This window comes from Pleurodeles waltl, chromosome 4_1 (assembly GCF_031143425.1).
Source record: "Pleurodeles waltl isolate 20211129_DDA chromosome 4_1, aPleWal1.hap1.20221129, whole genome shotgun sequence".
NCBI lineage: Eukaryota > Metazoa > Chordata > Amphibia > Caudata > Salamandridae > Pleurodeles > Pleurodeles waltl.
In genome coordinates, this window is record NC_090442.1 from 998237013 (window position 1) to 998255385 (window position 18373).

Sequence of the window (18373 nt, forward strand, 5' to 3'; positions counted from 1 at the left end):
TCTAGAACTGCTCCAAGTCTTCCCTACTGACCTCTCTGACACCTATGCCAGCTGTGCAAACAAACCTCTCCAAACCACGTTGTTAAGTTTAGCTCGGTCTCACACTTTAAGTTCAGCCAGTCAGCAACCCAGGCCCCTTTTCTTTAGGGTCCACCTGTTGTCTGTTCACTTTGTCATGCTCACACTGCATTATGTATATTTTTACTCTATGGACTTGAAGTTTTGTATATGCAGCATTTCTTTTGTATATGCGTGCCCATGTTTGGACTATGTCCCCTTTTGGGGTTTTGCTGTGACAGCACTTATTAACATATATAACTGTCTGACTTATATGCTTCAGGGCAGAAGATGCCAGCTTGTAAGACGTAACACTGGGATGTACGTCTGCCTTCTGCCTTGGCCTGCCAATAAACCTTGGTACCTCTGGTGTTTGTGTTTTCTTTGCGTCACTCTGAGGAGGGTTGGAAAAGTAGTTTCTCGAACAGTGAGTCTCAAATTTCCCAACTGAAAAAGTGGTGGGCCACAGGTTGGAGGGGTGACAAGACCAATGCTTGGACGAACTGTTCCATTGAGTCAGAGTCAATACTAATATGTACTAGGTGGGCCTCTGTCTAGAGTGGCACAGCTGACAAAAAACAATGGGTTGCAATGCCCCCCGAATGATTTCCAGTGGTTAAACTATTTGCAAGCATTCTGCCCATCACCTTTTGGGAGTTTGAGTGCCAGTAGTATGCCTGCATATGTGAGAATGTCGCAGCTTTCGCAGAATACTGCAGGCAATGTTTGTGAATTCCAAAAGTTAGTAAATCTGCACCCATCAAGGACTACTTCAATGACTGCTCATATAATACTAGCCACTGTATATATTTAAGTTCCTAATCCAAAAGTGAACAAAATAAAACCTCTTAGTGAAAAGAATACAATTAGAAAAACCAACAAAGACATAGCAGACCCAACTCAGGGCCTCCAGACCACACTACCAAACAAAGAATGCATTTATTTGGGGTGTTATAGTAAACTCGCCCACCCTGAATCTGCGCCCCTACCCAGGAGCAGCTCCTGAAAGACTCCGTACAAAAAAGTGACTGAAGAATACTCTAATTTCCAGATATTGGTGCCCTGACACATGGAAGGAGAACGAAGATGCAAGCCCATCACAAGGAACTGTCACACCTGAGCATAAGGGCAACTTTGAGAAATCCTGCGAGGCTGAAGCTTAAGCACGCGGACAAGGAATATCTTTACTCCAACGCTGATTCCGACTTCTTTTTTATTGCTGCTTTTAAGCCAGCCAATTCATATTCCCCTTAGATAAAGGGGACTTGATATGCAGAACATATACAGCATCACTCCATCTTTTTCCCTGCCCAGCACTTGAGGGAGCTTTAAATTTGAGGGGCACGTTTTCTGATGCGTGATGTGGTAATGTTCTCCCTACTCCACCTACATTTTGCCACCTCCCCCAACAGAAGGTTGTAGTCTTGCCAAAATATCCATTGCTTCATTGGAGAAGTTTTCATATGTAGAGTTTTCCTTCAGCACTCAGTGGCTTGCTAGGACAGTTGTATGTATTGCGTACTGTCTTTGAATTAAAACATTTAGGCCCTCATTACAACATTGGCGGGCGGCGGTTGTAACCGCCGTGCGGCCGCCATCCTGCAGTGCCCATTATGACATCCCCGCCGGCCCAGCAGGGATCTGGGCCGCAACATGGGAGCCGGCTCCAAATGGAGCTGGCGGTGTTGCGGCCGTGCGACGGGTGCAGTTGCACCCGTCGCGCTTTTCACTGTCTGCAGAGCAGACAGTGAAAAGCCGTATGGGGCCCTGTCAGGGGGCCCCTGCACTGCCCATGCCTGTGGCCTGGGCAGTGCAGGGGCCCCGCGACTCCCCGTACCGCCAGCGTTTTCCTGGCGGTTCAAACCGCCAGGAATAGGCTGGCGGTAGGGGGACTCGTTATCCCCTGGGCAACGCTGCTAGCAGCGCTGCCCTGGTGGATTACTACCGCCGGGGCCATTGTGGCGGGAAACCGCCGGCCCCGGCGGTGCGACCATGGCGTCGTAATGACCTTGGAAGCACCACCAGCCTGTTGGCGGTGCTTCTGTCATTGCAGCCCTGGGTTGAAATGACCCCCTTAATCATATAAATGCAACATTTATTTGCTTTCATGCATCTTGTTCAAGTTCTATTTTCTCTTATCCTGACTTTCATCTTAAAAACGATTGGTTTGATTTTTCTTGAAGTTCTGCAGCACTGTTTGGCATACATCTACGGCCTTTTCTTCCAAAATGAAAAGGTCTCTATGATAGCTCATCAAAGAAAGTGAAACATTTAACCATTCACATGAGGCAATTCTTGTAGAACTAATAATGCATCTCTTCTGGCTTAAAGTGAATGTCAATCAGTTCAATCTCTTAAAGTATGCTTATGTCTTTGTATCTCTTTGCTAGAGTCAGAGTAGAAAGGGCTCTTAAACCTACTCTAATAAGTTGAAGTCAGACTTGAAAAAGATGCATCATTCAACATCTGCTGTTTTAACCAATGCCTTTGTATGTTTTCTGCAGTCCAGAAAAGGCGTTAAAGGATTCATTGCAAGCTTATGAAGCTGCTTATTTGTCAAAATCATTATCCCGACTCTTCGACCCCATCAACCTTGTATTTCCACCTGGTGGTCGAAATCCACCATCTACAGATGAACTCGACAGCATCATTAAAACCATCACCAGGTACATATAAAACATGCATTTTACATAACGACATGCATGCATTATTGTATTCCTTAACACGTTTAATATGAGAGCCTTTTACCAAACTGAGTTATGAAAGTTGCTTTACAGTAAAAATGTATTAACAAATTTGATCTCTATGTTTCTACTGTATTATTAGAATGATTATTATCAATTTTGTTAGTAGTAGCAGCAGTTTGTTAGTAGCAATATCAATTTTGGGATCATTTATTTATTTCAATATTTATTTTAAACCTCTTTACTGATTTGATTTCACTATGGTACTGATTGCAGTCTAATACCAGAAAGTGTATGGCCCAAAAGCAGTTTTTCTGATGGCTACTTCTAACCAAACATTCCTCATCTAGCGAATCCTCCCATGTATCAGACTGAATCCGGAGAATTTTTACAGCAATTCCTGCTCCAGAAATTATGTTGGGCCCCGAACATAGCTGCCACATCTATGTGCTAACAGTGCCTTGCTTTCCGCACCTTCTGAATCTGGAACTTGCACCCTCGAATTCTGTCAGGCCTGACAGACTTAACTCTTCAAAATGTCCCCATTATGCAAGGCACATGTCCCTTCTAAAAACCAACAAGGTTTAAACTTTGTAAAGATTGCTTCAAACAAGTCAGCCTGTAATGTCCAGGCTCCTTACATGGTTCAACCGTGCTTGAAGAGGAACTCGAAGGGTATCCAGGACTGTGAGGCCAAGTCATGTGTCGTCTAACATCAATGAAATGTCAAGCCTGGTCAAAGTCAAGGATGCAGATGCGTTCTCGCTATCAAGGCCAATCCTGTGACTTTACTTTGAGATCAAAGTCATAAGGTAAGTCAAAGAAAAAGAGCAACAGAAAATCCAAACACTGATATCTTTTGTCCCGTCACTGCTCCCATGCGAAGTTGCGCAATTCCGCTGTACAACCAGGCTCAAAACTCATCCTCTGTTTTCGGAGCTAACTCTGGCCCTCGACCCAATGCAACCTGCATTCCCAGCTCTAGTGGTGACTCCGCAACAGATCCAGGCATTCACAAACACCATGTTGAGATTATTTTGTACTCTGCCAGATCCCTCTGGTGTGCCTATGGGCCCTAAGGAGCTGAGTGAGCCTCCAGTCAGGTTACTGCCATCAGGTCTGTCCCCAATACTGACTGTGCTCCTTGATCACTCTGTGGGGTCTGACCTTACTTCAGTGCCAAGCCTTGTGTTATCCACGGTTCTGAGACCAATGCCACTGCTTTATTTGTCAACACTGGCACCAGTGTTGGCTCAAAGCGAGCTGATAAACCTTTTGGACTTGGAAGCACAATCCGCCACAACCTCCCCTAAGGTTGCAATCACCTCTTTCTCTTACCTGCTCTGATTCCCAGATGCTACTCCACTGGTCATAAGGAGAGAGCAGAGGTCCTTATTCTGACACTTCCAACCACTGTGGTGAAAATCAAGGTCCTCTCTGAGGCCGTACAGCCAGGACAGATGTCACAGGACCCTCTCCTACCATTCAGTGATGCCCCTACAGACACACTGCTGGGCTTCTGGGTAAAAACAGGAGCTACCAATAAGTAAGGAGGAGACACAGACCTGCTCAAGGAGACCCTGCTTTTTTCTCCAACACCATCAGCCAGAAAGCCTGGTAGTTCACATGTCGACAGGCAGGCTAGACCCCAACACATTTCCGATTACCCCACCTGAGAAAGAATTTAAACGTTTTGAAGCGTCTGCCCAACGCAAGTTCTCCTCAAGACTAGTACAGAATGCATGTTCTCCACTAGTCTTGCCATAGGCTTAGTGAACTTCAGTTGCCTCCTGAGAAGGTATTGCTAAAAGACCTTAGATAAGACCTCCAGTGTGTCATCCAGGATGGTCATGACGCAGCAAAGTGTTATTCGCTCATACCTGGACACTGGTCAATGTGACCTTTTAGCTCCATGCTGGAATTCGCTCAACGGGGTTCTCAGACAATGACTAACAATAGCTAATGGACATGCCTTTCAATGGCACGTGTCTCTTGTGAGCCAAGGCAGACTCAGCCATGGAGTGTTTAAGGAGACACAAGGAAACAGCATGCTGTTTTGGGCTAGCAATGCCATTACAGCAGTTTACCCAACAACTTTCTCCTTCTGAGGCTTCAGAAAGAGTCTTCAGCAGACACTGCGTCAGACCCTGCCTCAGCAGCAACAGGCCTCCTAAACCTTTTCGGGACAGAGGCTGGAAAAACGAACTACCCAACCTCCTAAACCCAGCTTCTCCCACCCTCCTCCAACCACCTTAGCTGCCACAAAACTACTTTAATTTACCCTTGGTGGCCCACGAACACCCAGTAGGAGGTTGCCTTACTTTTGACCTCCATGGGTGGCAGAGCATCATGTCAGACTGGTAGGTGCTCCTAATCATCCAGAACTGATATGCCCTTCCCTTTGTTAAAACCCTTTTTGTCATACCTCTTACACCCCAACAGCTTGCAGTGAACCATGTGCCCATTCTGAAAAGGAAAGTTCAGACTCTCTTGGACAAGGGAGCCATTGAGAGGGTTCCAGCATCAAATGTTGTGACTGGTTGTGACTCCCATTACTTTCTGGTGCCAAAGAAGGCAGGAGACCTCTGCTTATTCTTGCTCTTTCTTCAGCAGGGAGAAGTTCAAAATACTCACTCTGGTCCAAGTTCTGTATGTCCTAGACCCAGGAGTGTGAATGGTAGCAATGAACCTGAAAGATGCCTATTTCCAGATCCCCGTCCTGCAGTTCCACAGGTGTTACCTGTAGTTTCAGGAGGGGCACAAGCACTTTCAGTTCTGGTGGTCTCTACAAATCTTCTGAGGGTGGAAATACCAGTCTTAGATATCTCAAATACTGGTTGCTGAAGGCGACTTCGCACAGACAGTCGTAAACCACCTCTATACGACAGGCAAACAGTTGAAATCATTGGGATTTCCAATCAAAGTATTGAAGTTACACCTGACTTTTGGTTTTTTTGGAGTACCTCCCCTTCATTGGAGCTATTCTGTACACATTGCTCTTCTGAGCTTTTTCTCCACCTCAACGAGTCTGTGATAGGCTATGATGTCAATGTTTTATCCTTCGACCTGGGTCTCTGAGAGTGGCTGTGAAGCTTCTTGGCTTTCTTCATCCTGCTTGTGGACCATGCCAGGAGGCACATGTGGGCTCTACAGTGGGATCTGAAGCCTCAAGTCTCCAGGGCTAAACATCAAGGAAACCTGTTAGATTTAATTCAGGTGTCAGAGGAGACTGCAAAAGATCTGCAGTGGTGGCTGCTAGACCATAATTGGACTGGCGCAGACCACTCTCCTACTCCACTAAAAGCTGGCAGTTGTGACAGATGCATTGTTGATGGTTTGGGGAGGTCACCTGGTAGAGGTGGAGATCAGAAGTATCTGGCTGGAATATGTATCCAGATGAACTTGTTTGTGTTGCTGGTGATTAGCTTTGAACTGAAACTGTTCATTCCATCTGTCAAGGGGGAATGAGTGCAGCTTCTCACAGACAACACTAACATCCTGTGGTACTGCAGCAAACATGGCGGAGAGGGGTCATGGATCCTGTACCAGGAGGCTTTCTACCTATGGAAGTAGCTGTATCATCAGGGCATCACCTTGGTCGTACAGAACCTGGCAAGATCTTTGACCATCAGGGTGACAAATTCTGCAGATGTTGCTTAGCAGATCATGAATGGCTGTTGTACTCTAAGGTGGCCCAGCCCATCTTCCAATAATGGGACTAACCCTAGCTCAATCTTTTCGCCACTGCAGAGAACATACAGTGTCCAAGTTTCTGGGCGTGGGAGTTCCCAAGGCACTTTTCGCTTAGATTGTAGCTCCGGGACTCCATGAGCATTTGTCTTCCAATCCAGCTGCCTCTTTGAAAGGACCTACTGTCTCATGAGCAGGGCAGGGTTCTGCATCTGAGCCAGTGCAACTTGCTCCTCCATGTGTTAAAATTGAGCAGTGACAATTGATGGCATTTGCGCTTTCTCCCTAAGTAGAAGATGTCATCTTAATGACCAGGCATCCCTCCGCCAAAATAATTTATGCGAGATACTGGGGGAGGTTTGTTGTTTGTTGTTTGAAATATCCAACCTCTACAGGCACAGTTGTCTTATATATTGACCCACACCTGGGGAGGTACTGCTTTGGTATTTATTTACAAGGTGAGGAATCTGTGGTTAGAAGTATCCATGAGAACAAGTTATTTACCTTTGGTAGCAGTCTTTCTGGTAGATACTTCATATAACCACAGATTCCTCACCGACTGACCCTCCTCCACGTTCTGTTGAATTGACTCCTTTAGTGCAGAATAATAGACTCAAATTTAGATATCTACACTCTAGCACAATCTGATTTATAAAGGCTTCGCATCTGACAGCACGGACAGAAATCACAAAGAAACCGATGAGAGAAGGATGTGGCAGCTGCTTGGGGGGGGGGGCAGATGTCACTTCTGGGACGGAACGGTCCAGATGGGGCCGCACAACCCCACCTGCCGGAGGTTAAGGGAAATGCTGAAAAATTCTCTAGGTCCAGTCTGGTGCCTGGTGGGATTCACAAGCTGCGAAAGAGCGTTTACATGTTACGTGACTTGTTCTGCAGTCATCTCATCCCTGTCATTACAGAAGGTCATGCATTAGTTTCTGTTGCACCAAATGTGATGTTACATGCAACTAGAGATACAGTGAGTGAATAGTGTCCTACATGCTGTTACCAAAGGTACCTAGACATGTTGTTTGATGTCAGACAGATGGGTAAAACAGCTATTTCAACCACAGACTTAAGCACTGATAGCTTTCTGTTCAGGTTTGTGTCATGGAAATGTTTGGTATCCTAAACTTCTCAACAAGATTGTGTCTCTGTAGTGGGCGATGAATAGTTCTAGATGTAGTGCATTTATAGAAGTATGATGGAGTAATTTCATTAAAATTAAGCAGTTGTAAATGAGAAAGCAAGATTAAATACAACTGTATGTGCATCAATTTGCTGTGTTTTTATCAGCTTAAAGTCACTCAGTTTACGGAAAAGTATAGACACACTGTTGGTCAGATTCGGTTTTATGAATGATAGCTACCTGGATTACACATCGATTAAATAAGTATCTTGCACACATAAGGCTTTTTTGTTGGTACAGGTGTTTTTATTTGTAAGCATACACATACCATCATCTACAACCAACCGGACAACGAGGATGCTCATGAGATTCAAGATACAAATGTTTAAATAAACAATGTTACAGGCTCTATCCCCCATGCTTCAAACTCCCCTCACCTTCAAATCGATGTATTGGTGATCATTTCAGCATGTCAAGCCAGCAAGTCAAGTACCCTCCCCAGGGGTTGTATGTGGTCTGCTGTAGCAGTCCAGTACTTAGTTGTGGTTGTTGGGTCTAACATTTTAGAGAACTCCTCTGGGATCATTTGAACCTCCCTCAGGTATCTGTAGCACAACAACTGTGTAATCATGGAGCAGTAGTCATATAAAGAGTTGCCAACTGACTTCATAAGTCCTGAGGGTATTAGTGACAGCCAGGGAAATGTTATCCATGGCGAGTATATCCCCTACGTTCTTGTGCCATGTTGCAACTGCTGATATTTTGGTACTCTCCCTCCCAGTGCCCTCCCTCCCCATCCCAAGACCTGAGTCACTGCAACCAGAGCCATAGAGACTTGATTACTTCTTGTGAGTACTAGCGAGTGCGAGACACAAACAGTCTCCCTAGAATAACCACTACGGAGTACTTTGTGATCTGGGTATTATATGCCCTATTCAAATCATTCATGACCTCAACCCAAAATCTCCCCAGCTTGGACAGTGCCACAAAAGATGCAGCAGCCCCACACACCCCAAGCAATGGTTGCCTTTAGTCAGGTTTCCTTTATAGATTTTCTCTGGCATCTTATACCAATAAGTCAGGAGTTTGTATTGTGTTTCCCACAGACAAGCGTCTGGTCTGAATGTGCACACCCTGTTGTATAGGCATTCCCAGTCTTCAGTAGTCCATACCTGTCCCAGTTCTGCCTCTGGCCTGCATGACCCGGTGTCTTGTTGTGAAAGATGGGGTCATTCAGAAATCAGTATAGTGTAGAGATGAGTGTTTGGTCATGTGTGCCATCCTTGTACCATTTTTTCGAGGCCAGTGAATAGATGAGAGGCACCTGCATTCATCGTGAGATGAAGAAAAAAAGCATTGAAGCTGTGTATATTCAAACAGCTCTTTTCCTGCAGTTCAAAGGTGATCTTCTGATCTTCAAAAGAGAGGATTTGCTGTTTTCAAAAGGGAGAGCTGTTTTATTGCGCATATGTTGAATCTGGGCGCCAAGGATTCTAGTATAGTGAGGCTTGGATTTTACAAAAGTGAGAGTGAGTTGCGTTTTCTGTTGGTATCCAAGGTGTGGGGAAATGGACATAATGTTTTTATTGTGTAGAAAGCTCCCTTTGTGATGTTGTTAACATATGTATTGATTACCAATAGGTTTCTGAATTTTCTTGATGTTGGTGTAGAAGTCATGAGTTCCTTGGGGCATATGGTGTTAGGCTGGTATTTTGCTATGGTCTGCAGGTAATATTTCCTGTCTTTGCAGTGTTGAGCTGTAGGTGGTTAGTCATCATCCATGTGTTTATGGCACAAAGGCAGATGTCAAGTGTTGAATTGTAAAGATCTTCCACACCTTCAATTTCTAGAATGATTGATGTGTCATTTACATGGTTGTAGTAGGTGAGGTTGAATGATTTAATCAAGTATAGTAAGGAAGTTAGGTGGATGTTAAATAATAGCAGGGATATGGTGAGCCCTGAAGGTCACCACAATACTGGGTGTGAGGAGCTGATTTGTAATGTAGTAGGTAAACTACCATTGTCTGTCTCTTGAGGTAAGAAGAAATTCATTTTGGAGCATCTTCATGTATTCTGAGAGAGAGGCTTTTTTTTAGTAGCATATGGTGGTGGACAGTGTCAAATGTATCTGATACATCCAAACGAAATAGGGCAGCCACTATGTTCTTTTATAGTTCATCACAAATAGATATGATGCCTGACTCTGCCTTTGCCTGGTTTGAAGCTAAACTGTTCATCTGACATTAAATACCTATTTTGTGTAAATATTGAAAGTGACATTGGCATTGATCTCTATGTTTTAGAACCAAATTCTAAGTGGAAATCAAAGAACATTACATCTCAGAAGGTCTCGGGCACTATGGTTTGAAAACAGTTGATAAAAGATGTATTGTTTTCTGAGGGAATAATCGTGACGCACATTTTTGTTAAATTGTAATGTATCCTGATAAGAGGATCAGCAAAGATGATAAACCAATAAGTAGACACATACCCATTGTCTAACTGTATAATTGACTACAGCAGAGTTGTTGCTGGTCATTGAGCACTCTGGTCTGATCCAGAATAGTCTTATGAGCACAGGAAAAAAGTAATTACTGTAAGGCTGGACAAGATAGCCTTAGAGACCTCCCAATCTGTATTGGTCCACCTTAAAATAATTCTGCAAGTGCTCACCACTGAAATAATTACAACTTTGTGAGTTAATATTTAGTGACATGTTGCTACTGCATACATATGTGCACAGGAAGAAAGTAGGTGCTTACATATATTTTGTGCAACCCACATTAACATATGAGCAAGTCAATTTCCCATTAGGCAATATTTTTTGTGATCTTTATGCATAAATTGGGCCATCTTCACTGATTAGGATGAGCATATTGCATTATGATCTGAAGTGTGCTTAATTTAGCTTTCCACTTCCAGCAGGATAAAAGGAATTTGTTCTTGTGAGAAATTGTGTTGATGATGACTCGGGTGTGAACCCTGGCCAAGCAACAGCCACAATCCAGTGCATAGTAAACCTCAAAAAGCCACTAATTTAACCTGGGCTTCCCCTGGGTAGGTTGGTACAAAAAGCAGGCAGTCTAAACTTAGAGGCAATCTATTAATTATTTATGAGGTACACAAACACAACACCGTGAAACCAGAACACAATAAAAACCCCAAACCAATTCAGAAAAACAGTGAAAACTGTAATAAATGAATTCCACCAAAACCATAAAAATCCACTTAGTAGAACCAGAGTTACGATTTTTGAATGTTTAAGGTTCAAAATACCAAGTCATCGGTTTTAGAAAATGGCCACCGAGCAACTTTAGCACCACAACAAAGGGTCCATGAGTGGATGGAGACTGCTTGGGGGTGCAAGACTCACTCAGGCTGGGTCCAGGTGCAGGTTTACAGTAGCCCGTGGAGTCACTTCTGAAATTCTGGGTGCAGGTGGGGATGCAGGGCTCTACAGCATCTTGAATCCATCATGGTTGTAATTCTGGACCTGCTTGGACTTTTTCTTTGCAACCTACAATTTCCCTAATTGGTTACATGGAACATATTACTTTTCTTTGCACCCCTATCTGAGACAAAACATAATATTTTCTTCTAGTAGAATCAGGAGACCATATGTGTAACTGGATATTTTAGAATTACCTGACCCAGACACTATTTATAAATATCTTTTAAGTGTGTGTTACATGCCAAACTTGTAATGTAGTACCCACAGCTCCCTAATTCTCTTGATAACTTGTGCAAGATTGCTAACTGTACCATTTCTCTTATGAACATGTTTCTATTTTTTGTAACATGTTACTTTATTTTGTTTCTTGCCCCATATATTTAAGTTGCCCTGCAAAGTCTGCACACCTGAAACTCATTCCAAGCACTGCTTGTCCTACTTCCATTGACTTGTTCATCTTAAAATATTCCTCAGATTTTTTTTAAATAGAATCTCTAGGACGGTTTTCACATACTATCCTGTCATTGAGTTTCTGTTTTACTCTGTTTCCATTTTCTTTTGCCTGAGGTGCCTAATAACAGCAGACTAGGGAATGATCTGAACTGAAGCCGAGATGCTTCATATTCCCACTCCCCTACTCCTACCCAGGAGTTGTTTTCCTGAACAGTTGTAGCAAATGCCTGTATATTTCTCAAATTGGTGTAAAGAAAATGCTCCTTGCTCTTAGTACTGTTTTTGCACTCAGTAATAAAGTAGTTGTCATCCTTTCTTTTATCCACATTCTCTTCACTGCTTTAGAATGCCTCTTGTTTTTAGCTTTCATGTGCAGATGTAGCTAAATCTTTGTTCCATCTTTTGTTTTTGTTTTAGCTGAGGCCTGGGAAGTAAGTTAAAAGTGCTTATGATGGTAATTTGTCCAGGTCCCCTCCCCTCAAAAAGGAAGCAAAAGAGAGTATAAATCCCCATCAAATTTGCAAGTTGTCACTGACGGAACACTGATCCGTGCAGCTCCTGCCACATGATCCATTCTCTCTGTACTAGTTTCACGACCAAAGTGCTCATACACTTCTTGAAAGACTCAGTGATGCACATCATTGACCTAACAAGAAATGTGGTCTTCTAACTATTATGTCCTTGAACAAATTTCAAAATATACAAAAGAACAATGGCCTACCCACCAACATTCACTCAACTTACTGGGCCTGCCTCTGTGCAGTGGCCCCTACCCATCGACCGTTACTTGGCGTGGAACCAAATTCCTAAAGTGGAGAGAATTTAAGGGGTCCTCCTACTTGTTTAATGAGTATTGCTCATCCTTACATCCCAGTCTTGTGTATAGCTACACTTAGACATGCCTTTGTGACATTTCGGCTCCAGTATTCTGCATGTTCTCATGTCTGCAGGGCCCTGTCACTCAGATATCTTGGGGCTGCTTTGACAGCTTATGAGGGCTCTCCCAAGGCAATGGAGAACAGGCTTTTCAGAGACATGTGAGTGCCATCTAGGGCAGGACAGGAGGGGGCTCCACATTTGCCCTTGATATCTCTGGTCCAACCCTGCTCTTCTTCTGTTGCCCCAGGCATTACCCTGGTTCTTCAACATGAAGCTGTGCCAGAGCACATCCACTACAGAGCTCAGCTGACTTTGCTCCACACCATGCTCTGATATCAATTACCCAATCATCCAACATTGTAGACGCTGAGTGTTCAAACAGCACAGATGTGGTGTGTGCTTTGGTGGGAATCATGGGATTTATGTAAGGGGTGCAGAGAAGCTTCTGAAATCTAGTCTGCACCTTATGGTTTGTGGGCCAGCTTAGAACAGGCCAACAGGTTAGTCTCTACCATGTAGCATTCTATATCTGGGATAGTTAAGTTCTCTTATTGACTTGATTTAAGGAGGAGTTTTCTGGCCACCTTTGGAGGTTAGTCCTCCCTGACAAAACCCTTCAAGGTAATCTGAACTTAGTTAAATGTGCCAGGACGGTGTAACACAGTAAGATACAGAGACAGGAAAGTATATTTTATCGTAGAAGAAGGTACTCTTTGACACATGCCACCTTCCGAAACCAAAATACCTACAGAATATGCCCCCTGTAAAGATAGTTATACATCCCCACCAATAAAGCAGTTTCTGAGCTTTCCAAATGAAAAAAAGAGGATCAACTGAAACAACTACCAGACTACCTTGATTCTTTCACATTTGCAACCCTACATTTCTCCTAATTTATTTTAAAGCCAAATATCTTGCTGAGTACAACTAGCTACCTATTTTTCAATTGGAATGAGAGGTATCAGTATGGTTCATAATGCATAATACATTGTCAGCATTAAGGGCTATCCTGTGAGTTCCTTCCTCGCTTCTGTACGTATTATATGGTTATGACCGATTCATAGAATCAAAAGTTCCATGATCAAAACGAAAATCAAGGGATTAGTATTAGTTGCCCTGTTGATTACCACATCTGACCCTTTTAGAAAGACTACTAGTCACTTGTGTACGAAATCAGTGGAATTTAGTAGCTGGGCTATATGTGTTGGATTAGGCTGAGGCCCAGGCCAGTGGCAAAAAGGACCTTGACCAAAATGTCCACTCAATGAGATTGACTTCCTTATTGGCATTTAACCACTTCGCTGCCAGGCCTTTTCCCCCTCCTGTGCCAGGCCTTTTTTTGCCTATTTGGGGCAGTTCGCGCTTAGGCCCTCATAACTTTTTGTCCACATAAGCTAACCAAGCCAAATTTGCGTCCTTTTTTTCCAACATCCTAGCGATTCTAAAGGTACCCAGACTTTGTGGGTTCCCCTGAAGGAGGCCAAGAAATTGGCCAAAATACAGTGAAAATTTCGTTTTTTTCGAAAAAATTGGAAAAAGGGGCTGCAGAAGAAGGCTTGTGGTTTTTCCCCTGAAAATGGCATCAACAAAGGGTTTGCGGTGCTAAACTCAGCAGCTTCCCAGCTTTCAGGAACAGGCAGACTTGAATCCGAAAACCCAATTTTTCAACACAATTTTGGCATTTTACTGGGGCATACCCCATTTGTGCAATTTTTTGTGCTTTCAGCCTCCTTCCAGTCAGTGACCGGAATGGTCATGAAACCAATGCTGGATCCCAGAAACCTAAACATTTCTGAAAAGTAGACAAAATTCTGAATTCAGCAAGGGGTCATTTGTGTAGATCCTACAAGGGTTTCCTACAGAAAATAACAGCTGAAAAAGAAAAATATTGAAATTGAGGTGAAAAAAACATCAATTTTTCTCTACTTTTTACTCTGTAACTTTTCCCTGCAATGTCAGATTATCGAAAGCAATATACCGTTACGTCTGCTGGACTCCTCTGGTTGCGGGGATATATAGGGTTTGTAGGTTCATCAAGAACCCGAGGAACCCAGAGCCAATAAATGAGCTGCACCCTGCAGTGCGTTTTCATTCTATACCGGGTATACAGTAATTCATTTGCTGAAATATAAGGAGTAAAAAATAGCTATCAAGAAAACCTTTGCATTTCCAAAAAGGGCACAAGATAAGGTGTTGAGGAGCAGTGGTTATTTGCACATCTCTGAATTCCGGGGTGACCATAGTAGCACGTGAATTACATGGAATTTCTCAAATAGATGTCTTTTTTACACACACCCCTATATTTGGAAGGAATAAATGTAGAGAAAGACAAGGGGCAATAACACTTGTTTTGCTATTCTATGTTCCCCCAAGTCTCCCGATAAAAATGATACCTCCCTTGTTTGGGTAGGCCTAGCGCCCGCGACAGGATATGCCCCAAAACACAACGTGGACACATCACAGAAAACAGAGCTGTTTTTAGCAAAGTGACTACCTGTAGATTTTGGCCTCTAGCTCAGCCGGCACCTAGGGAAACCTACCAAACCTGTGCATTTCTGAAAACTAGAGACCTAGGGGAATCCAAGGAGGGGTGACTTGTGTGGCTCGGACCAGGTTCTGTTACCCAGAATCCTTTGCAAACCTCAAAATTTGGCTAAAAAAACACATGTTCCTCACATTTCTGTGGCAGAAAGTTCTGGAATCTGAGAGGAGCGACAAATTTCCTTCCACCCAGCATTCCCCCACGTCTCCCGATAAAAATGATACCTCACTTGTGTGGGTAGGCCTAGCGCCCGCGACAGGATATGCCCCAAAACACAACCTGGACACATCACAGAAAACAGAGCTGTTTTTAGCATAGTGACTACCTGTAGATTTTGGCCTCTAGCTCAGCCGCCACCTAGGGAAACCTACCAAACCTGTGCATTTCTGAAAACTAGAGACCTAGGGGGATCCAAGGAGGGGTGACTTGCGGGGCTCGGACCAGGTTCTGTTACCCAGAATCCTTTGCAAACCTCAAAATTTGGCTAAAAAAACACATGTTCCTCACATTTCTGTGGCAGAAAGTTCTGGAATCTGAGAGGAGCCACAAATTTCCTTCCACCCAGCGTTCCCCCACGTCTCCCGATAAAAATGATACCTCACTTGTGTGGGTAGGCCTAGCGCCCGCGACAGGATATGCCCAAAACACAACGTGGACATATCACAGAAAACAGAGCTGTTTTTAGCAAAGTGACTACCTGTAGATTTTGGCCTCTAGCTCAGCCGCCACCTAGGGAAACCTACCAAACCTGTGCATTTCTGAAAACTAGAGACCTAGGGGGATCCAAGGAGGGGTGACTTGCGGGGCTCGGACCAGGTTCTGTTACCCAGAATCCTTTGCAAACCTCAAAATTTGGCTAAAAAAACACATGTCCCTCACATTTCTGTGGCAGAAAGTTCTGGAATCTGAGAGGAGCTACAAATTTCCTTCCACCCAGCGTTCCCCCAAGTCTCCCGATAAAAATGATACCTCACTTGCGTGGGTAGGCCTAGCGCCTGCGACAGGAAACACCCCAAAGCGCAACGTGGACACATCCACAATTTTGGGAGAAAACAGTGCCTACCTGCGGATTTTGGCCTGTAGCTCACCCGGCGCCTAGGGAAACCTACCAAACCAGTGCATTTCTGAAAACTAGAGACCTAGGGGAATCCAAGGAGGGGTGACTTGCGGGGCTCGGACCAGGTTCTGTTACCCAGAATCCTTTGCAAACCTCAAAATTTGGCAAAAAAAACACATGTTCCTCACATTTCTGTGGCAGAAAGTTCTGGAATCTGATAGGAGCCACAAATTTCCTTCCACCCAGCGTTCCCCCAAGTCTCCCGATAAAAATGATACCTCACTTGTGTGGGTGGCCCAGGTGCCTGCAACACAATAAGGCCCAAAACCTGAAGGGATAGAAGGGATAGCACAGCAAGTTTATAAGGGCATATTCTTTTATACATCTTTAGACGGACTCTGCTTTGGGGACCCACATAAGTGAGGTGTCATTTTACTTGGGAGACTGAGGGGAAAACTGGGGAGTAGGAATTTTGTGCTGGAGCGGTGATCCTACTAAGAAAAATCAGGAAAATATGCTTTTTTATGCAAATTGTGAGGTTTACAGAGGAGTCTGGGTAAGAAAATGTTGGGGGAGCCACACAAGCCACACCTCCCTAGACTCCTTGGGGTGCCTAGTTTTAAAAAGTTTCTGGGTTTTGTAGGTTTCCCTACATGACGGCCGCACCCAGGACCAAAAACATAGGTGGGCCCTCCCCCCCCAAACACAGGTATTTTTGGAATATATCACTTTGATGTGTGCACATACGTCCGTGATGTGCCAAACACTAAAATTGTGAAAAGAAACACACTTAGGTTATGTGAAGAAGACCCCTCACCCACCAACCAAGTTGGTGGCATGCTTCATCATCGGGGTCCCACCTGAGGCACCTAGCGTGTCTCAAGTGTGCTGCGACGCCTGATTACAGCGGAGCAGGTTTTGTCATTTGTACCACACATACTGGTTGGATTTGGCACGAGGGTGAGTGATGGTTCAGTAGATCAAATTTTATTAACAAGAGATTTCACAAAAGTGAAATGCACTGGTAATAACTGAAAGGCCAAAAAACTGAACCAATGACTCACAGCTCGTGAGCTGTAAAGCCACGACAAGGCACCAACCGCTTTACAGTCCATTCACACACCTTTCATACATGACATGCACTAGACCATTCACGCCGCCAGCCACGGGCCCAGCACATTACAAGACTCGCATCCACAGACAGCGCCAGTCAAGGGCCCATCACTTTCATACGCCCACATGCCTGATACAGCAATCACACCAGCTGATGAGTGTGTGGACTGGCGTTTGGCCGGCACTGCCAGCCAAGCGCCACCCCACCCACACCACCAGCCAAGCGCCACCCCACACACACTGCCAGCCCAGCGCCACCCCACACACACCGCCAGCCCAGCGCCACCCCACACACACCGCCAGCCCAGCGCCACCCCACACACACCGCCAGCCAAGCGCCACCCCACACACACCGCCAGCCAAGCGCCACCCCACACACACCGCCAGCCAAGCGCCACCCCACACACACCGCCAGCCAAGCGCCACCACACCCACGCCGCCAGCCAAGCGCCACTCTACACATGCCATCCCCTTTTTTTTGTTTTTAAACAACAAAGAAACCACTAATCATAAATTAGTACAAAACTACAAACACAAAAGCTCTAACTGAATACATGACTAATGCCAACCGTGAAACCGAACATATAAAAATATAAAACACCAGTTTACGCTCACGGAATTTCCCAATAATTCTTCTGTGTGTGGTAGCTCCTGAAACAGCCACCCACACACAGCCCAGGCTTTGAAGGACAATCAGGGCAGTACATCCTAGTCTCCTTCCTGATACCTCTTCGAGCACAGACTCTACATCTCTTAGCAGGAAAGTTTTTTTTGGCCGTGGGAGGAAGGTGCTCAGCAAAGTGACGATCTTTCAATCTAGCCACATCCTCCACCACTGCTTCTCTAGGAACTCTTGCCTGTTCCAGCACAACAAGGCTAGCTATGATAGACTCCTGAAATTTCACAAATGTCATCCTTGACTCTGGAGAACTATCCTTAAACACAACAAAAGCATTAAAAGTTGCCAAGTGGAACAAGTGAAGCGCTAATTTCTTATACCACACATAAGACTTACGAGCAGCAGTGTAAGGTTCTAACCTCTGATCTACTCTATCAACACCACCCATGTGCTTATTATAGTCTAAGATGCACACAGGTTTGCGCACTTCGGCAACCTGACCCCATACAGCCACAGGTGAAGTACTCTCATCATGGATGGTGCTTAGCATGTATACATCCCTCTTGTCTACAAATTTCAGAGCTAGCAGCTCATCATTCCGCAAGGCACTGCACTGTCCCTTCTCAAGTTTTTTACAGACAAGCTCTTTTGGATAGCCTTTCCGATTAGAGCGGATTGTGCCACAAGCAACAGTGTC

General features: G+C 44.5%; 1 protein-coding gene across 1 annotated transcript in view; it reads left to right on the forward strand.

Moving 5' to 3' along the window:
• COG5 (component of oligomeric golgi complex 5) overlaps window positions 1-18373 on the forward strand; it is a 1306288-nt gene that overhangs the window by 834181 nt on the left and 453734 nt on the right. Inside the window, exon 14 of the mRNA XM_069229832.1 lies at window positions 2562-2723. Within this exon, the coding sequence (XP_069085933.1) occupies window positions 2562-2723 (162 nt within the window). The remainder of the gene's footprint in view (window positions 1-2561; window positions 2724-18373) is intronic.